We start from the raw sequence: 26,772 nt of genomic DNA on the forward strand, positions 1-26,772 counted from the left end.
AAAGAAAGATTATAAACTGTTGATGTTTACAAATGTCATAATAAATGACAAGCAATGTTATGATATGAATATGATGTGTAATGGTTTTTAAAATAATTTTCCTTGAAATAAGCATGTGACCTATTTTGACTCAAAGAATCAGAATTGATAAGCAGAATCAGAATCGGAATTGGAATTGTTAAAATCCAAACGATACGCAATCCTACTCTTGGTGGCTTCTGAAGAAAAATGTACCCATAATTTAAAACGTGATAATCCAGAGTCGTCGATTTTTTATCCCCCATTAGTGCTATTTTTTTTTTTTTTTTTTATCCTGGTTGCTGCTCCACCCTCTGCTTCCTCCGAGACATGGGTAGTAGCCAGCTGCTTCTTTTCACCGGACAGGGGAAGCTTCACTGGTAGGACATAGCACATGGGAGGATCACGCTATTCCAACGAGTTCCCCTCCCTCCAAACAGGCGCCCCTAACGACCAGAGGAGGCACCACTTCAGCAACCAGGATACTGCATGTTTTGGTGTGGGGTTCCTATATGAAGGAAACCTCCAGGGGGCACGGGGAGAACATGCAAACTCCACACAGAAAGGCCCTTTTGACGACCCCACCCGGGTGGTGGGCACTCAAGGACATGCGGACGGGCACGCACTCCTTCAGCACTTACAGCGTCCCAGGTGAGAATCGAACCCAGGACCTTCTAGCTGTGAGGCGACAGCACTTACCACTGCGCCACCGTGCCCCCCAGAGTCATTTTTGACTTTGAGCGACACCCAGGAAATATGTAATAATAATAATAATAATACAATTATAGAGTTTTACAACGTCTGTTTTCCCCTCTAATTTGTGTATGGGGAAAAAGGCTTTCTGGGCCCCATGGAGTCATGTGACTTGCAATACTGAGATTGGCTACAACGCCAAAATTGCTTTACAGCCCAGAGCTGTTCCTGAGGGCACCCCAGAGACAGAAGGGAGATATGGGGGGCCTTCCTTTAAGGTGAGACATGGCAAGTGAATAGGGTAAAGTTTTTAACTACCGGTATGTATGACCATGAAACTTCCCCAGTTGGCTACTTAGATTAAGACAAGAATTTGTTCTATTTAGAGATGAAACAATATGAAAATTTCATATCATGATTATAGTGACCAAAATTATCATGGTTATCAGTATTATTTCAGTATTGTTAAAATGTGTGACTGACAAAATGTTCAAAAAGTACTGATACTCACTGAAATCATTTCACCAAGTTTTATATTGAAAATTCAGACCCAAAAACTACTGATACAATCATTTTCCCAATTTTATATTGAAAACTCAAGAGCCAAAAAGTACTGATACACTCACTGAAATAATTTCACCAAGGATGCACGTCTGCATCTGGGAGACTGTAGCTAACTTTGGTTGATGATGTAGTATTTAGTGTTTTTGAAAGCGCTGCAATCACGGTAATCACAGTAACACGGTTTAATGATAATGAACATTTGAAACGGTATGGTTACTGTAAGGGAATTTTATCATGGTTTATCATTAAACCGGTTATCATTTCATCCCTAGTTGTATTACAAGTTTTCTGAAATTGTATGTTTAAATATGCAAATGAGGCATTATCTACTTAAATATGTGCTAATTTGCATACATTTGCAGAATAGAAATCTGAAGATTGGATACAACCAGGTTCAACATTCTTGTTTAATTGTATTGATATATTAGAGCCAAAGGTTTTAAAGAGGGGATTTTGGATACCTCTTTTTATCACTCCATAAATCAGAAGATACTGAAAACAGTCATAAAAAAAAAGATCCTTTTTTGCCATGTTTTTAGGAATAAAATGTTATATAAATCAGGCTATGAATGATATATAAACAAACCCCTCTGTAGTAAAACCAAAACCAAAAACTTCAGATTCAGAATATAGATAGGAACCAAACTGGAAAGTTTGGTGTACTTTCCAGTTTCCATAATTCATAAGTGGTACCGAAGTGGAGAATTTTAGGCTCAGAGTATGAGAAAGGGAAAACGGCCATTTTACCCTTTTCACCTGCCATGTCACGCCTTAAACCTGGAAACTGACAGTCAGTCTGCTTTCTGTGACTACAGTCAGACAACAATCCCATTTCCTTGACAACAGTGCAGGGGGGACGGGTGGGGGCTCTGATTGGCCGAAGAAGCGGGACTTCCTGTTGGGGATCGGAGGTCAGATGTGTCGCGGACACCGCCCCCCCTCCACGGCAGCCATGTTGATTCCTCTCAGTTCATCTGTGTCGTCACCATCCGAGTCGTCGTCCTCAAACCGAGACGTGTCATTGGCTGTTCCCTGCTGTGGGAGGGGCCAAAGACGGAAACAACCATCAGGAATAAAACAACAGATAGTTAATATACTGTCACTGCCTGATCTAATGCTGCGTTCCAGACAACTCGGAGGTTGAGATTTTCCGACCTACAAGAAAAAGTACACTGGAAGGCCACTGAGAGTCGGAGTTCCTACTTGTAAACTCGGGGGGTGCTTGCAGGTCGGAAATCAGAAATTTCAGCTGGGAAATTCTGACCTTCGAGTTGTCTGCATAAAGGCCTTTTCAAACCAAAAGCGAATAATCAGTACGAATAAATTGCACAGCAATAATAATAATAATAAGAAACATTTATCTCTATGGGACTATTCACACCAAAGCAAAATTTAAGGTGCAGATTTTTTTTCCTGATTTGGTGTGAATAGTCCCACAGAGATAAATGGGTTCATTGTTTTTTTAAACTGCTGTGCAATTTATTCATACGGACTATTCACTTTGGTCTGAAAATATTTTAAGTCCACCATAGATGGGAGTGGCACATGTGCGAGCGTAAACTGTTTACGGCACTGACCCATGTCATGACATAAATGGATTTTAAAGAAGGGAGGAGGGGAAGAAGACACCCACAACCAAACTAGAACGACCGCAACACGGACTTATGCCTCTGCCATTAGTTCATTCTTGAGTCCAAATCGCCATTTGAGGCAAATTGGAAGAAATTCCGTCAAGGCGCTCCTGTGATGTTGCGTTACAGAGCTTGAAAATGGCATTCGAGAGGTCACAGTGACCTTGACCTTTGATAACCAAAATGGAATCAGTTCATCCTTGCTTCCAAGTCGATGTTTGAGCCAAATCAGAAGAAATTCTATCAAGCCGTTCTTGAGATATTGCATTAACCAACTTGGGAATGGTGTTCGTGAGGTCACAGTAACCTTGAAGTTTGACCACCAAAATGTAATCAGTTCATGCTTGAGGCCAACTTAATGTTTGAGGCAAATCTGATGAAATTCCGTCAAGGCATTCCTGAGATATGGCGTTAACAAGCTTGAAAATGGCGTTGGAGAGGTCACAGTGACCTTGACCTTTGATCACCAAAATGTAATCCATTCATCCTTGCGCCCAAGTCGACGTTTGAGCCAAATTGGCAGAAATTCCATCAAGCCGTTCTTGAGATATCGCTTTAACGAACTTGGGAATGGCATTCGTGAGGTCACAGTGACCTTGACCTTTGACCACGAAAATCGAATCAGTTCATCCTTGAGTCCAAGTCAATGTTTGAGGCAAATTTGATGAAACTCCGTCAAGGCATTTCTGAGATGTTGCGCTAACAAGCTTGAAAATGGCGTTCGAGAGGTCACAGTGACCTTGGCCTTTGACCACCAAAATCGAATCAGTTCATCCTTGAGTCCAAGTCGATGTTTGAGGCAAATTTGATGAAATTCCGTCAAGGCATTCGTGAGATATCGCGTTAACAACTTAACAAGCTGGAAAATGGCGTTTGAGAGGTCACAGTGACCTTGACCTTTGACCACCAAAATCGAATCAGTTCATCCTTGAGTCCAAGTCGATGTTTGAGACAAGTTTGATTAAATTCCGTCAAGGCATTCCTGAGATATCGTGTTAACAGGCTTGAAAATGGCGTTCGAGAGCTCACCTTGACCTTTGACCTTTGACCACCAAAATCTAATCAGATCATCCTTGAGTCTAAGTTGATGTTTGAGGCAAATTTGATGAAATTCCGTCAAGGCATTCATGATATATCGCGTTAACAAGCTTGAAAATGGCGTTCGAGAGGTCACAGTGACCTTGACCTTTGACCACCAAAATCTAATCAGATCATCCTTGAGTCTAAATCGATGTTTGAGGCAAATTTGATGAAATTCCGTCAAGGCGTTCCTCAGATATCGCATTAACAAACATCGTACGGATGGACGTACGTACGTACGTACGGACAACCCGGATCCATAATGCCTCCGGCCTGGCTATCGCCGGCGGAGGCATAAAAACCCACTGGTTTGGGTGCTGGATCAAAAATACCTTGGACAAGAAAGAAGTAGGATCCGCACACCTTGAAGCTCCCATTTAATCAGGGCCTAAAATTTGGTGTGAGATTGCGGGTTGCGCGCATGTTTTCGGCAATTCCCGCAGATTTGGAATTTATAATGGGAGACAAGTCCTGCGATTGTTTGCACACTGATGTCTATATAAGGCGACGGTGCGGAATGAACGTTGCTGAATACAGACGCCTGGTTGGACACATTACACAGCAGACTGTTAGCGAATGTTAGCTCAGGCAGCAGTGTTATAGCCTCCCCGCTCGGCAAGTGCGACCAAACATCCCCGCATTCAAAGCATTTCATAATCCCAGTCAGAGCTGGTGTAATCCATATAAAAAACCCTCATGCTTCACCCAAAATGAAACGTCCAGGGTTTGTGTCGGTCTGTGGCTCAAAAAACAAGCGGCTAATGTTACGGCGGAGCTAACATTTAATTGCGGGCAGGGTAACTCTCTCTATAAACCATAATATCTGTGTCGTTTCATCTTTGATTGAAAAATGCTTCCACCTGACTAAAGAATAAATTAATGTGATATTGACTGATAACCTGTTCAGTCATGTATCATGGTGTAGTTAGCTAATATAGCTCTATTTTGGACCAAACAGAGACTTGAGTTGAGCTATAGGGGAGCTAGCTGCTAGACAGAGCCATGATCTGTCAGGATGTTTGTCTACTGTGAGCCACCGTAGTGTTTACAAGCTAAGCCTATCAGTGTGCCTCTAGCCCCAGCTGGTGTCCGAGTACCGGTAGCGTATAGCCAGTTCATGATTACATGCCAATGTATCTGGTCCGCAACTCACATTATTAAAACTTGCAATCTGTTCACAAGTGTGTGATCCTTGACTCACACACCACACGTGAAAGTAGATTTTACAGTTCGAATTCGCCAAATGAACACCCTTGTTGTGCGCAAATTGTACCAACGCGCAGACAGGCAAGGAGGCGAAGACTGCAAGCCATCCTGCGAGCCTTTCTGGCCTTCCTGTAATTTGTCCGATAGTGCGAACCTTCCAATAAAATGCTTTCACACTGCACAGGAAGCGAACCTTGGTCCAGCTTGGTCCGGACCGAGACCACCTCTTTTAGTCGGATCAAAGACTCTGTCTCTGGTTCACACCATGGTCCGTGGGAGGTTTCACACCTGTCATTTTGGTTCGGATCAAACTGGAAAGTCCGAAAGTCCGGACCAAACGAGGTAGGTGTGAAAGCGCCCTAAATCTCCTCTATCTGAAGAACATATGGGGGGAATCCCCCCCCCCCCCAGTTTCAAAAGGGAATTTTAGGCCCTGCGTTTAAAGGAAATCATCTGAGGAAGAGCCTGTGTGGCTCGAAACGTCATGCTAAGATAAATGGATTTGAACTTATTTAAGACTACTTCGTTAAGGCTGCATATTAGTTTATTACCAATCTGGCAACTCATCGGTTAAACAAACAAAAAAAACAAAAATTCCCTAACCTCTGGGGGCAGGGTCGTTTCATGTGTGTGCAAACGGAACTCAAGAGGCTCCGTCGGCAGCGGAAGAAAATCCCTTTCCGCTCCCTGCAAGCTCTGCCATTGGCTCCAACCGACCAGCTCTGACCATTTATGGATTTTCGTTCCCCTCCCTGGGTGTTGCTCTCAAATCCTTCTGTCGCTATGAAACAACAATAACAACTCTAGCTCGTTGCTAGTAGCAATTATTAGCAATTTGCTGCACGCTGAAAACGGTATGTTTTGACTACACACTCGGTCACGTTCACTCCATTTTGATCGGGTAAAGCGCAGCATGCGAGCCTGCACCCTGCGAGCACTGTTGCACCCCTTTTCACGGAGCTTGCCAACAGATTTTCGATGCAGGTCGAAAGTCTTAGGAGATTAGTTTATTACAGAATCACCTGATCACGGGCTGATACACCCTCTTTAGCCAATAGCCATTATCTCATTATCACGGGTTAATGTGAATCGTAATCATCTCGCGCTTGAATAGCATTAAGGTTGATGCGGACTCACTAGTCAGTATAGCTTTATGTTGCCACTGCCATGCAGACAGACAGACAGACATACAGGCAGTCTTACCGATCGTACCACTGACTCTCTGAAAGGGGGGCAGACCATGTGGAAACGAGGAATGGACACATGGAAAACCTCTTCCTTATTGGCTGGAAGAGAAGCAAACATCAGGAAGACAACAACAACAGCAGACAGGTGGTAGATGTAGACAGTATACTGGGAAAAAAAAAATCAAGAACATTCATTTATTCATAAATTCGCTCTTCTCACGATTCTATAGATGAGCCATGTTGTGAGTTGGGTCACGTTGGTTGTCATTTAAAAAAAAGTGGGTCCACAGAAAATATGTTTGGGAAAGTGTTGTTGAAGTTACCTAGTCTGTGGAAGGTGTAGTGGCCCTCCATGTACTCAGAGGTGGTGGAGAAGGTGGTGCAGCTGGCGTACTCATGGACCTTCCCTGGAGTCATGACTGGGAACTCTCCTGCACACACACACACATGTTCAGTGGCTTGTCTGGTCTCAGCCAATCAGAGAGCTTGCTGGTCATGTGACAGGCAGCGTACCGACCACACCCGGGCCTCGGACTTCCTCCACGTGGCCGTTGGCGTTGGTGATTTTCCAGAAACGACTGTCCAGCTGACAGGCTGCTTCAGGGAGAGCCTCACTAGACATCTCTATTCTGAAAGACAGGACACATTATTACTATTATTTATTATTATTATGATTTATTGTTATTGTTATCATTGTTATTATTATTGATATTACTAGTGCAGTGCCCGTTCACCTCCCTCCCCTTCACACATCATGCTCTCCCACTCTTCACCTCCCAACTTCCCCCTGCTTGCACTGCTCCCCAGTTCTCGAGATAAACCGCTTTTTGTGTTGCCAGTAGGTGGCGCTATGACTATGCATATGTCCGAATTGCATGAAATTCAGCACTGCACTTTGCCGGCTCCACCGCAGCGCAGCCGCTGAGTTTGAAGTCGATCAGACAAACGGTTTTCGAGATAAAACACTTTTTGTGTTGCCAGTAGGTGGCGCTTGGACTAGTATGCAGAATTCAGCACTGGACTCCATCAGGTCCCCCCCCCCCCCATAAAATAAAATTTGCTGATCTAACCATGCAATAGCAGCAGATTAACTAAATAACAATATAAGGCTACTAGCTGGTTCAAAATGGACACACACAGACACACACCTGCCAATATTAGGCTGTGAAAAAGAGGACCCCTTTGAAAAAGTTTTTTCCCCTCGCCAAAATTTTGCCTAACTTTAGGGTGTTATTTAGCTACCTTCCTGACAAGCTAGCATGACATGGTTGGTACAAATCCATTCCTTAAGTCTTCTAGTTTCATATGATACCAGAAGCTTCACTCTGGCTTATTTGTTTTTTGACCCGATAAAGTTATCATCAGGCGCTTACAGGCAGCAGATTGTTGTGTATGCGCCATGTCACTGGGACTGGCCCTTTAAGAGTGTTACGAGTCACGACAGTGCCGTAAGTGGGGGTGTTAGCCTGAACGTTTGACTGTTGTCAGTCTCAGAGTTGAGCCTGCTAGAGACGTAGCAGCATGAGAGTTTAGCCTGTACGACTCACAGCCGTAAAAAACGGCACGTTGTGGTCCGCCAGTTCTTCAGACATAAAATTGGCGACGAGGATGGGAATGACGTTCTCAACGCCAGGACGCAGATTGAAAATAACGTTAGCAGCGGTAGCTAGCTTGATAGCTAACAGATAACACACATACTGTGATAAAAAGCACAACACTCACCAGAAATATTAAGTGTCTAGCCAATCTGCTCCCACAATTGAGCCTTTCTGTCTCTGTTGTGATAGTTTCTCCATGATTAGTTACCTGAAAACGAGAGCCCGCACCAGCGCCTTTCTGAAGCCACTGCTGAGTACGTATTTTCAATCTCCTTCCTCGCTGGGATCACCGCACCCCAGCGTACTGACACACGCACCGTTTATTTTTGATGAGAAATTAATGATTGTGAGTCCAGAACACAGTAAAATCATTGTCAAAACTTTATTTAAAAGGACACACAAAAAAGACGTGTGAAAGATGATTGGTTTTGGATGATTTAATATCCGTGTACCTGTGTAGTCGTGTACACGGTGACATCCCTGTCAAAATATAAGAGATGTGATGCCTAGTTTGTGAGATATTGATGTTTGATTGACTCTAGTGTTAAAGTCGAACTGAACCCGTTCGTCACGCAGTCCGTTTCAGACTGAAAACATAATTTGTCTGAGATGACAAGTTGAGAGGCGGGTCATAGTATCATGTCGATGATTTGATTTGACAATTCTGTCGACTGGCTTTGGCATTGGTCAATCATGGCGTGTTCCACCCCCAAATCGAGTGGGATTCAGCGTGTTGTGCTACGCGAGTGGGATCCGCGGAGTACCAGGCAGCCAGCTGCTTCGTGCGGGGCGAGTGGACAATCCGATGCATGGGTGCTGCCCGCCCGCCTAGAATCTCCGAGGGCAGACCCCTGACAACCACGCTCTCAAACGCGCGCCTTTTACGCTATTTCTGTAAATACGATATCCCTGGAATGCGCGTTTTAACGAGCCAGTTACATTTCTTTGCATTCTTAGAGATTATAGTTTTTGTTTTTTGTTCATGTTTCTAACAATTGGCCAAGTTCGTAGTTAGTTTATGGGATAGGAATTCTGCCAGATGACAGGCACTAGGCGCCATTTTCTACTTCATTTGGAAGAGAAAATTATCCTGAAATGAAGATTTGATTGACAGCTGCATGTCGTGATATGATTGGTTGAAATGGGGTAGAAATTTGATAGTACTAGGTGATGTCAGCAAACTGTACATTACTGATATCAATGAAATCTTGAAAAATGAACTTTTGATGTGAAAAAGTGTGAAAAACTAAAGAAATTAGATTTTTGTGATTTATTTTGCATACATTATTAAATAGGTGCACTGTATACCCAGGTATTTGAACTAAAAGAAAAGAGAAGTCCTTTTTGGGTTCAGTTCGACTTTAAGCTCTATTTCCAGTAGAGGTACCTGATGCGGTAGGTGAAGAAGAAGTGCGGTGGATGGACTGAGGAAAGCTCCGGCAGGAAGGAGGTGGAGACAGAGACGCTGATGTCACCAGTGGTCGTCACACACTGGTTATCATGAACATACCTGCACACACACACAGTTTGACAATGTGTGTTAGTGCAGTGTGTACATGTGTGTGTGTTGGTGTGTGTGTGTGTGTGTGTGTGTGTAGGTGTGTGTATGTGTGTGTCTGTGTGTGTGTGTGTGTGTGTGTGTGTGTGTGTGTGTGTTACCTGAAAATCTGGTCTCTGATGATTGGATATTCTCCTGTGACGACGTTGTTGACATAGGTGGTGAACCACTCCGAGAAGCTGGACCCTGGACACACACATGCACACAAACAAATAAATACTAATATACGAATATAAATAAAATCAAGCTCTCAGTAATCCTAGGTTTCCTGGCTTTATGGAGACATAACATTGTGTGTTGTCTGCATAGCAATGCAAACTGTAAGTGGAAAATAACAAAGGGCCCAGGATGGAGCCTTGGGGAACGCCATAGTTGAGACTGCCAATCAGCATAGAGCAGCTTAGAGTTGGGTACCAAACTCTGTACTTTTAACTCTTTTCCCGACATTGACGTGCTTTTATGTCATTTACGAGACAACACTTCCCCGCCATTGACGTGATATCACGTCAATCCGTGTTTTCACCGTCATGTGATAGATGGCTGTCTTGCTCACCTTGTGAAATACTAGAACACATCTAGAGTTGTACAGATACAACCACGATTGTCCAACAAAACCAGGAAGCAGAGAAAAAGAACAATCTCCCATCAGAAAAGCTCCCTAAAACAGCTCCAGACTTGTTGCTCAAAGCGCTGGTCCGGCAGCTTTTAGCGAGCCATGGCCTCCATGACTGCGGGGCAGCCTGCACTCAAACCCGAAGGATTTTCTTTTCACCAGGTGCTGACACAAGTCACTTGTCCTCAGGTAGTTTAGTAATCCAGTTCCTAAACTCTCACACCATGTACATTTCAGCCTGTAGATTTGCTCCTTATCTCCAGACATGGACAGCCAGTCGCCCACCTGGGCAAGACGAGAGCACGACCCCGCCTCCCCTCTCCCGAGAGCGGGGTGAATCTCTCTCTCACACAGGTGTTAGGGTAAAAGCTGTGACCATGGGCGTGTTTGGCTGGAAAGGTCAACCAAATCATTATGGGGTTCATAGTTCAATGTAAAACCAGTCACCATCCACCATCAGAGACAATTTATTTGGTTCAGGACCTGTGAAGATGACTTAAAATGCATTTTTCTCAGCTTTTTGGGGACAGACGGACATTTTCAATGAACACTACCTACATTCAAGTGTCGATAACTAAAGTCTCCTCCATGGTCCATGGTGTTATGATATTGTCTGCCTGACAATAAAGCTGATTAAGACAGTCGCCGCCTCCTAATAATTTCTTCATAACACTACAATAACAACATGCTGGCCTACACAAGACGATTGCTCAGTCAAGTAACGTTAATTAGTGCAAAGATAGCTGATGCTAATTTAGCGTTAGCCATGTTAGCCTATGAAACTGGACATTAATCCTGCTGCCGGTGGAAACTATTTATGTCGATACGATGTATGATGAAAGACGTTTTAACGTACCTTGAATTTGGCAAATAACGATGGTTGGTGTTCCCACAGATACATGTCTTGGCCATCCGTATCCAAAATATTCCCACACAGTGGACTTTATATTTTTTGACGGGGGAAAGTTCTGTTCTGTTCTCGTTCTATGCACGATTGTAAACACTCACAATTGACTTGATGACTTGTTGATGATCACCAGTGATCAAAGCTACTGATTGCTCATGCAGTCAAATCAAAAGGTACCTGAGGTAGCTTCTGGGTGAGAGAAAGGGAGAGAGCAAGACAATGTCACCTGTGCTGCTTGTTCAGCACAGTCAGGGATGGCAAACTGAAAGCGGTCCCAAGTGTGGTTCCACTTTTCAAAACGTGACACAGACAACGCTCGCTGCAAAGTCTCTCATGTGAAATGCAAAGCTGGCCATGGCAAACACTGGTCAAACACAAAACATAAATAATAGTTTGCGAAAAAATAAAATTAAACTGCAATACAGCGGGTGTCTACTTCGCACGTTCTCATTTTTCCGAGCTGTGTTGAATGCAACACTGCACTGAACCAACGTTGTCCGTCAAAAAAAAATCACGTGATCACTCAGTGGAAGGCGCCCTCTGCTAGCCTCCACAGGGACTACCTGTTAATGTTAGCCTGCAGCTAGCTGGCTGGCTAACAAGCCATGACAATAAGTCACATAAACAAATGTGATTAAAAAGTGCCAGGCAAAGGTTTTGCACACGGGAGACAAACAACAACAACAACAGCAGCAGCAGCAGAAAAGCATTCTGGCTAGTTAATAAGTCCTCGCATTTATGATACCATTGCACATATTTGACAGCCTGAAAGCCAAGTGCAGCTAACGTTAGCAGTGATGCTGATTGTACGGGCTCCACTTTTCACTTAATTCACACATTTTAAAACTGGGACAGCTCACACAAATTTAACACTACAGAGCTGTGCAACAAAATCGATATATCTGGTGGTATTTCTGTCTGCAATACTGTATCGATATTTCAGAAGAAATAATTTATTTACTTATTGTTATTATTATTTTATTTGACATACTATATGGTGTTAATAGTATTAGTAGATGGATGAACCCACCAGTGATGAACATGTCAATGGCTGAAGGATCCTGAGCCATCTGGTCCTGAAAGAGAGAGAGAGAGAAAGAGAGAGGGGAGAGAGAGATTAAACATGTTACAACAAGGAATTTGTCTTTGTGCAGTAAACAGTGCAGCGATCACAGCAATAGCAAATATACAGCAGACAGAAAGATTAAAATTATAAAGTGCAAAGTAAAAATAATTTAAAGTGATGTGAAAGTGATATATAATGGGGTAATGGGGTCCATGTAAATGTCCATGTAGTAACTCCATGTAAAATATCCAGTCAAGTCCTTAAAGGAGAATTCCGTTTTTTTAATAACGTGGACCTTATTTTCAGCTTGGTTTATGTTAACCAAGTCAGCCATAACAGACATTTCTCAGATTGATGCAGTAATGAGCTAAAACGTGCCGTGCAACGGCCTGGAACAGAGGCCAATAGTGCATGTGTCAACCATACATCCTGTAAACAGCTTATTTTGTGCCACGGAAGGGAGCATGTCTTTATTATATCACGTGGGCATGTATGCTGTCAATAGAACTGATTCCCTTGTATTTATTCATGATGTGACTGCTAAAGGACTATGTATTTTTTCACCCCGAATTAGGGATGCAAACAATTAATCGAAGCTCGATTACTCACTCGTTAAGGATTTACTCGAGCACGTGAAAATGTACTCAATCGAAACAACAACAAAAGCAACATGCATTCTGTCAGTAGAACGGTGTTTTCAAATCATTTTTCAATGATCCTCCAGAGGGTGCAATGATATCACTGTAACAGACTGTTCAGTGTTTGGTATGCGAGGCTCTGTGTGTCCCCCCTCAAGAGTTGCCGTAGAACAGGATGTGTATGGGGAATGAGTGAAGCTTCCGTTGTTGACGAGCGTACTAGCTGAGAATAAATGTGGAAACGTGTTATAACATTACAGCCTGACTCTCTCGTTTATTGTTTTATTAACAAAGTGTAAGTAATAGGCGGACCCGAACACTAGGCTACATCACTATAGCCCTTTTCAGACAAGTCATAAGATGCTCTATCCCTTGAACAGTGTTCATTCGGATAAATTGGCTGGCTCCTCTTCCTCAAACCTGGAGCAACCCACCATCAACTCAAAGAGGAAGAGTTGCGACGTAACCCAATAACCCAATAATAACCCAATAGATCTGCAGGGTTATAGAAAAAGACATGATGCCTATCTGTGATTGGGTGTACACCTACAACAACTGGATCCTAGTCTCACCTGGACTCGAGCTGAGCAACTCGGCATCAGCGTTTAAGAGCTGCGACAGGCGAGCAGAAAAAATAAACAATCTGCGGTAAGTGAGCTGTGATTCGGTGTACTGTACACCTACAACAACAATCACTTGAACATTACATTACGTCATTTGGCAGACGCTTTTATCCAAAGTGACTTACAATAACACATTTTTGTCAGCAATATAGAAATCAACTATGCAAGTCTATGACAGCTACAACTTCTGAAGGAATAGTGTTAAAGTTTTTTTTTTGAGAGAGAGAGAGAGAGAGAGAGAGAGAGAGAGAGAGAGAGAGAGAGAGAGAGAGAGAGAGAGAGAGAGAGAGAGAGAAAGATGTTAGTTCAAGAAGGGCCCAGTTGGAGCCTGAAAAGGTGTGTTTTTAGTCTTTGCCGAAAGATCGGCAGTGATTCGGCCGTCCTGACCGAAGGTGGAAGCTCGTTCCACCATTGAGGTGCCAGGGAGGAGAAGAGTCGCGATCGGGATCAGCGGCTTTTGAGCCCCCGTAGTGGAGGAGGGGCGAGGCGTCCTGCACTGGTGGAGGAGTGGAGGGAACGGTGAGAGATTTGGAGCCTGACCATAGATTGTAGGTACAGAGGAGCTGTCTGGTGTACCGCCCTGTAGGCCAGAACCAGTGTCTTGAATTTAATTGCTGCCGAGATGAGAAGCCAATGAAGGTCCCGGAAGAGGGGAGTGACATGAATACCAGACGGGCTGGTATTGCCTGGATCCTAGTCTCACCTGGACTGGAGTTGAGCAACTCGGCATCACACGAGCGAGCAGAAAAAATAAACAATCTGCGGTAAGTGAGCCGATGTTGGACCTAGGCAGCCGCATGTCATCCCCTCTCTCTCTCCCCACCTTTCCTGTCTGCCTACTGTCCTGTCTAATAAAGGCAAAACGCCCCCCCCCCCCCCCCCCCCCCAAAATAATAATAATTAAAATACGCTTCTGGCACCATGTTTATATGATGGATACCCAGTCAGGTTATATGTTTTGACTAGTTCTTTACTGAAACTTAACATAAGTAAAGCTTGTGCTTCTTCTTCGGCACTCTCCACTTTTACTGTGGCTTTCCTGCATGCTTGGAACCCTGACTGCCACCTGGTGGCTAACTCTTGTAACAGAGGGCAGCATTTGTATTAATAAAAGATAATGGAAGTAAATGCATTTGTTTATTTTAAAAGTAGCCACACAGTGAGAAAAAAGAAAATGAGAAAAAATAAATCATGTATTGGGAAAAAAAGATGCATCGAGATGCATCGATAATTGTTTCATAATCGAATCATAGCCCTCTGAATCGTAATCGAAACGAATCGTGAGGCCACTGAAGATTCACAGCCCTTGCGTCCACATGCCTGTGCTGAATGTCGGTCGAGTGGTTAACGTTATTGTAGATGTGGTTAGTGTAACAACCTAGCTTTTATTTAGCCTCTGGCTAGTGGTAGACAGGCAACAACAATGCTGTACTTCCTAGTACCCAGCGTCCCTAGCGAGTGTGTCGTGGTGTTTGATGGGGCGGTTGTTATGGCAACTATCAACATAGTCTACACAGTTGTACCAGCTTTATCTGACACAGCCTACATACAACCATATTTTCAGTGACTGGATCAAAATACTGGTTTTATGAGATGCCATCTCCCTTCCGTTCCTTTGACTACGCCTGGTTTGTTTACTTTACATCCGGGCATTAGAGGAGGGGGGGCTGTAGTGGCTGTTTATTAGTATGATAATTTAATTATTAGTTTAACCAACTAGTATTTTGGTGCCGACTAGCAAGGGTAGCGGATGTTTAAACATTTAACGGACTAGTTGCCTGCATCCCCATATGCAGTCATAGAGCCAGCCCTACATAAAAACATAACCTAAATGCAAGAGAGTGTCACTGTTAGTGTTTACTGGTTTAATACACTACAGGGCCATGCTGTACCAATTTATGACAACCCGAATCCATAATGCCTCCGGCCTGGCTATCGCCAGCGGAGGCATAATGAAAACAAACCTAGCATTTGGGATTTTTTTGTTGACTTCTGTGTACCGTAGGCTACTTTTTAATTCAGTCATAATCTGACAAATGCCGGTTGGCATTCAATCAAATCGGTTCTAATCTCCTACACTGGACCAGACCGGCAAAACTGGAAACGGACCCAACTCTACTGGTAGGCAGACAGACAAGACAGGTACAGACCGGGCAGTGGTAGAAGATGTCAGACAGGTTTCGTCCCTCGGTAGGCTCCAGGCTGAGGTACTGGCTGAGCCCTGTATGGAAGCAGAAGGTGAGAGACCAACATTCAGTCAGTCAATCAGACAGACGGACGGACGGACGGATGATCCGGCAGGCTGACAGACAGACAGACACACGGTCGGACAAGCAGGCAGGCAGGACAGGCTAACAGACAAGACAGGCAGGCAGACAGACGGACAGACAAGCAGGCAGGCAGGCAGACAGATGGACAGACAGGCAGGTAGACAAGCAGGCAGGCAGGCAGACCTGTATGGAAGCAGAAGGTGAGAGGCAGACAGCTTCTCATGCCCTTCCTCTGCTGGAAGCCGCCCGCCGCTGTCTCCACGTCCAGCAGGTCCTCTGAGCGGTAGTGGTTAGACAGAGACATGCTGCCCATCAGCCTGCAGAGAGACAGGCAGACAGGTACAGACTACAGCTGCAACCATTCATCCATTAATCCATCAATTGATCGACAGAAAATTAATTGACTACTATCTCACTAATATAATTAGGCGGAGAGGTTCCGCTCTGCGAGGCACACAATTGTGGAGCGCGTGGTGCTAAAAATGAGCGTGTGAAGCGCGCAGAGCTAGAAATGAGCGCTTCTACTTTTGATAATCAATTAATCATTTTGAATATGTTTTTAAGAAGAAGAAAAAAGTCAAACTTGTCTAATTCCAGCTTCTTAAATGTGAATATTTTCTGGTAAAAAGAATATCTTTGGGTTGTGGACAAAACAAGACATTTGAGGACGTCATCTTGGTCTTTGGGAAATACTGAACGACATGTGTCACCATTTTATAGACCTAACAACTAATCCATTAATCCAGATAATAATCGACAGATTAATCAATAACAAAAATAATCGTTAGTTGCAGCACTAGTACTGACCCTGGTACAACCAGTTTCTGTCCGTTGTGAATGCGGTAGGAACAGCGATAGTCATCTGGAAGCTTGCAGCCAATCTGATTCTCGATAGCATCGAGCTCCGCCTCCTTGGCTCCCTCTGAAACCAGGAAGTGAACAGGCACAGCGTGAAGTGAATGATAAAACTGTGTGCGTTTGGTAAGACAGTGGAGTGGAGTGGACTAAATATGCACACACGACACGTGATAGCATTTCACAGTAAACAGGAGGGTGGACTGGGGGTTTCCATTTTGAAAGGGCATATTTTGCTTCGAAGCTCGGCCATCTTTTAAATATGCTGAACAGTGATGATCAATGTGTCAGAGAGCTCGCCAGAGCTTCTCTGTTCGTAGTCCTACAAAGACGCAAGGTCGCCCTGGCACGTGGGTCGGACCCCAGCTTCATGAGATTCAAGACAAAACCAGACTGTCCTGACCTGAATGACTTTTGTGGCCGGATCAAAGTTGCCCTGGAGTAGGGGGGGGGGGGGGCTACCTCAGAGGCAGTGAACTCTCAGAGGAGGTTATAGATTCTAAATTGTTGCAGTGTTTGCTAATACAATAGCTGACAGGAAGAAAAAATCCAATTAAGCACTAAGCCCCAAGAGGCCATGCTTTACAGTGGTTTTACAACAGCCAAGAGAGGTTCAAGGCGTGACGTGGACACCTCGATTTAGTCAATCACTGTAATCCACAGCTCAAACAATTCCTTGAAAACTGTCTATATCTGACCACAGTATCTCTGTGAGAGCAACTGTGAATATCTGTGGGACAGACCTTTGTTTTTATTATCAAGATCGACTTTTATTATTGAAAGTCTGTCTTAAAAAATCTTGTCTTAAAAAGTATGTTTTTCATTGTTTTTACCGGCACCTGTCTCTTTAAGAGCTACACATTTGTCCATGTGACATCGCCGTAGCCGCTGCGCACACCATGCTGCGCACTAACACGCATGGAGCAGAATGACTCAGCAGCCTGTAGCGACATTAGCACCCAACTTGGTAGAAACGGTAGGAACGTAGTAGAAATGGTCTTAAACTGTCTATATGACAGCAACACTCGGCCACAAGGAAAAGGTTCAAAGGCTCATTACTGCATGAAGAAAAGCTCATATTCTGTCTACTGTTCCAGGGGCCATCTTGGCTCCATTCAGGAAGCGACGCTAACGTGGCTAACGTAGTCTGGCTCAATAGAGTGCCTAAGTCACCCCGTCTCCCTGTCCACGGGATTTCATCCGCCATTCATTTTTCCATAGACCTTGCATAAAATGCTTATGAAATTTATTTTACTTGGTCAAACCAAGTGATTCAACGATACTTAGAATCAGGGAAGACCATATAACATTTGACTCACTTTTTTTTTTTCTTTAGGGGTGGGTGAAAAGTCGACTTTCGCCCCGCGAATTTCAAATTGTGTTTTTGCTAGAAATGCCCATCCCTATTTTACACAGAGATCCCGCAATATCGCCATTGGGAAGGCCCGCCAATAAGCCTTTTTTACACAGAAAGTGGTGCCTAAGTGCGTTTATATAGAAAGACAGCTTTCCGCAAGGAAAGGAGGCGTGAACTATCATTGCCATGGAGATGTGAACAGCTGTAGCCTGCCTGCTGAGAGGGAATAAAAAATATTGTTTTGAGGAGAGACTGACAGAACAGAGGGAATATCCTCACCTGTAGACCATGACTCGCCACAGATGCAGAGGCATGCTAAAAAGAGAAACTAGAATGACCGCCAACAAGTGAGCAGTCGACATCCATGTCGGTCGAGACTTTGACGTTTGAGCCGAATGCAAAGAAATTCCATCAAGGTGTTACTGAGATATGGCGTTACCGAGCTTGAAAATGGCGTTTGTGGGGTCACAGTGACCTTGACCTTTGACCACCAAAATGTAATCAGTTCATCCTTGAGTTAGGGGTGGGCGATATGACGATCTTAGATCGTTAACTATCAGAATGGCTCCACGATCTGCCTTTCCAGACAGATTGTTAGAATCGCGCTACATGCAGTGCACATTCTATCAGTTGCATTTCTATGTCTGAAAGACGACTCCAAATTCCCCCCCTGGAATTCCTGAGATAATGCGTTAGCGAGCTTTAAAATGTTGTTTGAGAGGTCGCAGTGACATTGACCTTTGATCAGCAAAATCTAATCAGTTCATCCTTGTGTCGAGGTCGACGTTTGAGCCAAATTGGAAGAAATTCTGTCAAGGCGTTCCTAAGATGTCGCGTTAACAAACATCGGACCTACGGACGGACGTACAACCTGAATCCATAATGCCTCTGGCCTGGCTATCGCCGGCAGAGGCATAAAAAAAACTGCTGCTGTCATATTGCGAGAAAAACAGCGATAGAGAGGTCCTCTCACAGGCCGTTAAGCTTATTATTATGTCAGTTAATTTAGCCTACTAATGTCAACATCGTTTGTGCATAAATAGCCTACTATAAACTACTACTCATAAACTGTAGGCACAAGAGAATTCCTCTGTGCCTCTGTGGACCTTTATTTATACAGGGGGAGTCTCACTGAGAGCATTGCTCTTTTTCAGGAGCGCCCTGTTCTCTTTCTCTCTCTCTCTCTCTCTCTCGTACAACCACAGTCTGATCTGCTGGCCACTGAGCAGCTCCACTGGAGCAGTTGGGGTTAAGGGCCTTGCTCAAGGGCACCCCAGTGGTGGTAAATGAGGGAGGGGCAAGCGCTGCCTTTTCACTTTCCCCACCCAGATTTATCCTGCCGGTTCCGGGGATTGAACAGACGACCTTCTGATCACAAGCTCACTTCTCTAACCTTTAGGAAACCACTGCCTTTTTTTATTGCTGTGCCATAACGTCAAATCTATGATGATATTCATATTCACTTTATGTAGAAGAGACAGTCTGGCTTGAGAGACTAACAGGAAGTGTCAACACAATTGGAACCTGTGACAGAGCATATCCCTGCAGCCTACTTCCAGTGAGTCACTAGGCTCTTTCACACCGGCCTTGAAAGTCGAAAAATGCACGGAAAATAGGATCCGCGCCTCCGATGTGAAAGTCATGAACGCGCGTTGGTGGGTAATTGTTTTACGCCTTTTGTCCCAGGAGCAGAGCTTGTCACAGCACCGATTTAGCAGGCAACCCGCCTCCACTTGAAAGCGTCGGAGCAGCAAGCCGGAACAGTGCGAAATTCTTCATAAATGCTTCATAAAAAAATTACAGGGGAAATCACCTCATGCAGCAAGAAAGAAGTAAAAAAAGTAGCCTATACAATCATGCGCCAGGAGGAATGCTCCGTGCCTGTAGTAGGTTAGGCTTGATAGGGGTAAACATCAATAGGCTTTATGCTCAAATGATGTTGACATTAGTAGCCTAGGTAAAATTAACGGATATAATAATACGCTTCAGAGGACTATAGCTGTCTGTGGCGAGTTGGTCTGACGATATTCCCTCTGGAAACCAGCTCCAGAAATGCAATCTGTCTAGCTAGCCACTTGTACATTCCCTACAAAAAGTACTAACCTTAAGTAGTCATGTGCATTTATAGCCTATACTATTCCCCCGATGAACGTTTGATATGCGGGCGTCGTCTTTCAGAACGGAGTAGGCTACGGACGCTAATTAGGCTACGTAATGGGAATAATTTGCTTTACAGAAAAATGGAACCAAAAGATAAGAATTAGCCTTGTACCCAATAGGCTACATGATGGTGCATGATGCATCCATAAAGTCGATCAGATTAATATTGAAAGCCTGGTTACCATGTTGCATGTGGACAACACTTTCGTGTTTTCTGCACCTGCACAGCTGCACCTCGTTGGCTGGCATACATCAGCGATGTTTGGTTGTTGAATGAATTACACAAGGTGACACCATATCGATCTGCTTAGTCAGTGAATTTACTTCTATGAAATGTGTTGTATAAATAAAGTTGGCTTTCCTTGAATGCAATTCATGCAACACTTCGCTGCCAGAAAGTCGGCAGATGCACTCCACGGCGGAGCCCGTTTTGATATTAAAAGCCAGGTCCGCCCACCATGCGAGTGCACCTATCCTCCCTGCTCAGCGGACTAGCAGAAGGAGGGAAGTCTGTGTGAAAGCAATTTCTGTGGCGAGGCGGCTGGCTTTGCGGGACTCCTGAACTGCAATTTTGCGCGATCTGTGTGTGAAAGAGCCTACTAGCTTTGACCAGAGAGACAATCTCTGGTTTGACCAGGTAAAACAGTCAGCGTTTTGAACAGGAAGTTGTAACACAAAAAGGGTCAAGTGGGCGGGGCTACATAAGGTGAATAGGGAGCTATGTATTTGTTGGGAGATGAACTATTTAGTAGGCTATAATACACAGGAATATAACGTTAGTTGTTTTTCATAAGGGGAACGCACAACAGACAAGGCTGCAGTAAGTGATTTTTTCCAATCCACTGATGTATTGAATTAGATATGCTTTGGTTAACTTATTTCTGATAGTAGAATTCAATCTGGAGCTGTTTCCCCTCAGTCCTCCTGTCATTTCCTCCTTGGATCCGTCTTCCCGGCTTACCCTTTTAAACAGACGTTGATTCAGCTCTCTTACTACCTCCACTGGCGGAACGAAAGGCGTAACAGAATGACACGCCATTCCGTGCTTGTGACTTTTATGCAGAAGGCGAGCCGTAATGACGCTGCAACAATCGCGGATTTCATAGGCTGTGTAAAAGGGGCTCATGTCTCACATCTTAAATGGTTGCCATGCATACAAAGGGCTTTACGTGTGTGTGTGTGTGTGTGTGTGTGTGTGTGTGTGTGTGTGTGTGTGTGTGTGTGGTCACCTTTGAGTGATGCGATCATGCGGGGACAGCGCTGCAGCAGGAAGGCTTTAAGCTCCTCCCAGGCTGTCTTCAGAACGGCATAGTGCTGCAGGTACCGACCCAGAGCCAGCTCCACGTAATACAGTCTGAACAGAGCACGCCATGAGTGCTGCCCCCTGTCTGCACTGTGCACACATTACATTACATTACATTACATTACATTACATTACATTATGTATTATGGGCCGTCGGTGTATCAATGTGTGTGAATGGGTGAATGTACCTACTCATTGTAAAGTGCTTTGGATAAAAGCACTATATAAATACAGGCCATTTACCATTTTACATGTAGTGCTGCAGGTACCGACCCAGAGTAATACAACGTAATACAGTCTAAACAGAGCACGCCATGACATACCTGTCTGTCTATCTGCACTGTGCAGGCACACACATGTGCAGGCATGCACACATGCACACACACATGTGCACACACACATGTGCACACACACATGTGCACACACACATGTGCACGCACAGAACAAGGTCATTCATCTGTATCATTGGCCGCTTGTAGCAGCTAAAATATGAGCAAATCTCCTTATCAAACCGAAGGGATTATAAATCAAGGCCTAATATATGTCCAATAAAGTCAATAAAGTTCCCAGTCTAGATGCAGCTATGTGTGGGGGAAAACAAAAAACAAAAGAGAATCCTAATTGCTACTGTACACAAAAGTCCCACATATTAATGTAAAGTGGTGTCTAACCTGCATCAAGCTCTTTAACCCCTGGCCTGGGCCTTTATTTAGCTCAGCTACAGAGGGTACCAGGGGCCGGTTGCACAAAGCACCTTAAGTTAAGATTTTCCTTAGAGTCAGAGTTAAGGTGTCCATAAAATAGAATCGGCTGCACAAAATGCCATTAAATCTTGTGCTTACGTTTTTCTTAAAATGTTTAACATTAAGGAGAACATTTAAGGGTGTACTGTTTTGTGCAACCGATTTTATTTTATGCACACCTTAACTCGGACTCGAAGGAAAATCTTAACTTAAGGTGCTTTGTGCAACCGGCCCCTGGTACCCTCTGTAGCTGAGCTAAATAAAGGCCCAGGCCAGGGGTTAAAGAGCTTGATGCAGGTTAGACACCACTTTACATTAATATGTGGGACTTTTGTGTACAGTAGCAATTAGGATTCTCTTTTGTTTTTTGTTTTCCTCCCACACATAGCTGCATCTAGACTGGTCTTTGTGAAGCATCTGACACGCACACATAAAAATCCTCAAATCTAACAATAACACCTGTGACGATTTTAATACACAATAATCAATCAATGTTCCCTCGGAACATTACCTACATTACATTAGTTACGTTTGACTACTGAAACTATAAAGTGCCATATTAACCATAGATAGAGCCCAAACTAAACAGAAAGTGAAAAGTTGCCTTTGGGGGGAAATGGAGCGGAGTTTTCTTTTTCTCCCGTCAATGCCGAAATGCATTCTGGGCAGTGTCAAACTATCGTACCAGACAGAGGGTCAAAATGTTATTGTTTTGGTGGTAAATTATCGTACAAATACGATAATTATTGTACATCTGGTGTTTTGTAAAGTTTTCTGCTGTACACATTGACTGTATATTATTATTATTATTATTACAGTAAGTACAGTAGCCCGTGTCATCACAGGTGTTATCTGCACAGATGGCTTTTTTTTTTACATGTGCATTATGATGCCACCTTTTTCCTCCATATTTCTGCCCTGGGGGCATGTTTTAATTTTTTTACCTGCACCACACTCTTTAACAAGAATAGCCGTATTCATACTGAACGTTAAGCAGGGATAGATGCTAATATCTTCAAGCACTGGCCCCAGGGGCAACCAAGCCCCTACATTTGGTGGCCAAAGTGTATTTTTGGTGGCCCAAAAGGTATCACATTGATGATTATTAGGATTAGGAGTTATTAAATCATGCCTAACCTCTAAAGCCACCTACAGACTAAGATTTCAGCAATCTGACCAGTTTATTGCAGGCCACACTGTGACACGGGTCTGATAAACTTGGGTACAACTACAACATCAGGTTTGATGTGTGTAGACTTACATCTCTGGAAAACTTCTCAATATTTAATTTGGGCAACTTGACTTGAGGTCTTCTGTCACGAATTGTCAGGGTTTAAGCGCCCATAATTAATTGAGGATGAAATAGGGTATAATATTATATATTCTATCTGTGGTTTGGTCAGTACTCACTCAGTCAGCAGCCAGTGTTTGGAGCAGAGGTTCTTCCATAGCGGGTTGTGACCCGACAGCTCATTCAACCTCCTGTTGACATAACTACAGCTGGAGAGAAAGACAGACAGACAGACGTCTACGTCATCAGTAGTTTTTAGCAACAAAAAAATATATAGCACAAAATGAGATTATTTGTGCAAAAAAATGCAGTGGTGAAAAGTGTGGTTAATCATCAGACCAGGGCATGACTCAGCAACACATGAAATATCTTTAAAATGACAAAATACACTGGAGCCCCCCCCCCCCCCTTATCGAAAACTGTCATTAAAGGAACAGTAGCCTAGACGGGAGAGCCAGAATGAAACAGCCTCAGGAAGCACTCATGTTAGCCAGCTGCACACCAAAACACAGTTTTAATTTTACATGATGACTATTTTGGGACCCGCCACATGGTGGGTAGACCCCTGAGCGTCACCCGTCAAACATAATATGTGGTCGCCAATGGTGCTTGGCGGGTGTTAATTTCTGGCCCTGTCTATCCAATCTCACAGTAATCCATGCTCTCCCATGCTATCAATAGCCAATGGGTTTCAAGCCATCTCCTTCCCTCCCTCACTTTGCCATTGAACCAATAATCTAAAGCGGTTGATAGTATTTGAGGTGCTGTATTTTAGTCCATGGTTTTCTCTTACTGGTTTTGCTGTCACTCTGCAGTCGCTGTCGTTCCCGTGTTCCGGACGTTTTGCCCCACCTACTCCCCTGCCACCACCAACGTCATGGCTCCAGAGGGATTCCCTATGGGGGGATTTTCTATTCTATGCATTGCTGATGCCCTCACCATCATCATCGCTGGAGGAGCGTCATCATGGAGCCATACACCAAACCTTAATCTTGTTTTATTGTATAATTAAAGTTGATTGTGAACTTTCATTCTAGTCGCTCATGACTGAAGAGGTCTAAAGTCATGTTATAGCAGTCTGGTGAACTTAATGACAATCAATATACAGTAAAACTGACAGGTTTCTGTATTGAGTTTGGCGTAACACATACTGTAGAGAGCGAGCCCCATTCGCCCAGCATCGCGTAGCAACAACACTGTCAACGGGCCGGAAGTTGAACGCAAGAATCGGCAGATATCCAAATTGGAATGGGAACTGGAAGTTGCAGCTGATGCACTTAAGTTTATGAAACTAGTGAAAGTCAAATACACGTGGTTCCACCTACAAATTTAAATGCATCTGGCAGCCTTTCCTCAGATACGTTGAGACCTTGCAGCTTCTCCCCCTCCCTCTCCAAGATGACCATATATTTAGTACCATTACCTACAGAACAAACCTTTTGTTTGTTTTAGCCCATTTCTTCTGTCTTTTATTTATGTTGGCATGGTCTTATAAGTAGTTTGAATTTTGTTTTCCTTGGGCTTTACTCTGCTGACTTGCTGATTCTTTTGCGATGACATAATGATGAGCTTTTCAGCTAAAAAGGAGAAAAAACGTGTTTTATTTGCAAAATAAAGTTGAACAATTTGAGTTTCTTCTACCATTCTGCTGTCTGTCACACTGTCTGTTAGCTTCTACTGATCCGTTGCTCTTCTCTATATCTCAGAAGCTACAGTAGCATTAATGTTATTGCAGCTTCTGAAGCTCGCTCTGCAGAAAACCTGGTATTAGGTATGTCTCTCTTGTCCAGTGTTCGTGGCTGCAACCGCTGTTAGCTAGTTTCTCTGCTGGAATAGACTGTTGTTAGTCGTTAGCTTGCTCGCTTATGCAACTTGTTTACTCTGCTGTCTCTCCCCCTTTGCAGCTGCCAGCGGGCTATTAGTAAGATTTGTATCATTGTTAGCTAAGTTTTCCTAAGTCTCCATATAACCCGCTGCTATCTGACAGCTAGCGAGCTAGCCTGGCTTTCTGTTACAAACACTGTACACTCTCAAACTGCACTGAACCTCACGCTATGCTAACTAACGCTAGCTTCTGAGGCTACATAAGTCACATCACTGCCTGGCTGTCTCAAAGCTAAACGTGTTGTATTCGCTGAATAAAGTTGGTGAACAACTTGTTAGTGTTTGGCTGCTGCCTGTCTGTCAGTATCACACTGACCATGCTAATGCTAGCTTCTAGCGTTAACGTTACACAACTGACAGCACTGCTCTGTCTGTCTATATAATGCTATAACTATATCTATATATATATATATATTACCTTTATTTATACAGGGAAATGCCCATGAGAGCGAACCCTCATTTACAAGAGCGCCCTGTTACAAAGAACACATACAGAAATGTACAGAGATGATAAAACCGTTTAGATAAAACAAGTGCACTCTTCACGTACAGTGCTTTCGAGGAGTAATCTAACTAAATGATTCCAGGGAGATCATAATGCTAACTCAGCTTCTGAAACGTGCAGACCTCACTCGGTCTGCAGAAAACGTCTTGTTTTTGTCTTGAATGTCGGCTGCAGCAGCTAAGCTAGCTCGTCTGCTGAAATGTAACTGTTATTGTTGTTAGCCGGTGAGCTTAGGTAAGGCTAGCTTGCTCGCTTATGCAACTTGTTTACTCTACGTTGCTGTCGTGTGCCTGTCTGTCCAAACAAACAGACAGACAGACAGAGACAGACCGACAGACTCACCTGGTGAGGTCTCTGAAGTCCAGGTAGGAGAAAACTAGCAGCAGTGGGTCTGAAGGCAGAGTGTCCAGCCTGAGCTCTGTGGACGCCGCCATGTTGGCACTTGGCAGGCAGCAGCAGTACTCTGGGCTCTGGGTGCGCTCGTTTTGCTCACCCACCAGAGGGGCGGGGGGGGGGGGGGGGGGGTGAGCCTGCCACCACTGCCACCTAGGGCTGAGTAGAGGCAAAGTCACTTCCCCTCCCGGGGGCATATGACGAATAAAGAGATTTCACCACTGACCTAAATACTAGATTTCACTTATATATAAAACCTTTCCCGTGTCGCCCTGAGTCTAGTGTGTGTGTGTGTGTGTGTGTGTGTGTGTGTGTGTGTGTGTGTGTGTGTGTGTGTGTGTGTGTGTGTGTGTGTGTGTGTGTGTGTGTGTGTGTGTGTGTGTGTGTGTGTGTGAGCGTGTGTGTGTGTGTGTGTGTGTGTGTGTGTGTGTGTGTGTGTGTGTGTGTGTGTGTGTGTGTGTGTGTGTGTGTGTATACTGTCAATGGTGTGTATTGATTCTGTGGGCAGGTTGTACCTTGGCTCTGTTTGTCTCATTTCAACACAAACCCAGCTGAGCTGACGATTTACCATGAGTCACATTAGCAGCATTAGTAATACGATGGCACTGCTGCCTCACAGCAAGAAGGTT

General features: G+C 44.1%; 1 protein-coding gene across 2 annotated transcripts; it reads right to left on the reverse strand.

Annotated features, from left to right (window-relative positions):
• Positions 1-1,327: 1,327 nt before the first annotated feature.
• On the reverse strand, positions 1,328-26,191 carry fbxo3 (F-box protein 3). 2 transcript variants are annotated; one of them, XM_083632722.1, is made up of 13 exons: positions 26,093-26,191; positions 23,481-23,570; positions 21,254-21,417; positions 16,460-16,574; positions 15,836-15,969; positions 15,533-15,603; positions 12,086-12,131; positions 9,637-9,721; positions 9,365-9,487; positions 6,893-7,008; positions 6,703-6,810; positions 6,396-6,478; positions 1,328-2,307 (listed from the first exon to the last, which is right to left on the reverse strand). In XM_083632722.1, the coding sequence occupies exons 1-13, from the start codon at positions 26,182-26,184 to the stop codon at positions 2,188-2,190; spliced, it is 1,347 nt and encodes a 448-aa protein (XP_083488848.1). In that variant the 5' UTR covers positions 26,185-26,191; the 3' UTR covers positions 1,328-2,187. The 2 variants fall into 2 exon arrangements, with proteins under 2 accessions (XP_083488848.1, XP_083488847.1); XM_083632721.1 differs by having other exon boundaries at positions 1,328-2,310.
• Between the last annotated feature and the right edge of the window lie 581 nt (positions 26,192-26,772).

This window comes from Poromitra crassiceps (genome assembly GCF_964638095.1).
Source record: "Poromitra crassiceps genome assembly, chromosome: 3".
Classification (NCBI taxonomy): Eukaryota; Metazoa; Chordata; class Actinopteri; order Beryciformes; family Melamphaidae; genus Poromitra; species Poromitra crassiceps.

What these genes read in the sequence shown, in the direction of transcription:
- fbxo3 (XM_083632721.1), bottom strand. Translation starts at nt 26,184, where the DNA reads ATGGCGGCGTCCACAGAGCTCAGGCTGGACACTCTGCCTTCAGACCCA. An exon ending in GACTTCAGAGACCTCACCAG is followed by an intron (nt 23,571 to 26,092) that starts GTGAGTCTGTCG and finishes CTTTCTCTCCAG; the next exon opens with CTGTAGTTATGTCAACAGGA. An exon ending in ACATCTTCTACCACTGCCCG is followed by an intron (nt 12,132 to 15,532) that starts GTCTGTACCTGT and finishes TCTCTCTTTCAG; the next exon opens with GACCAGATGGCTCAGGATCC.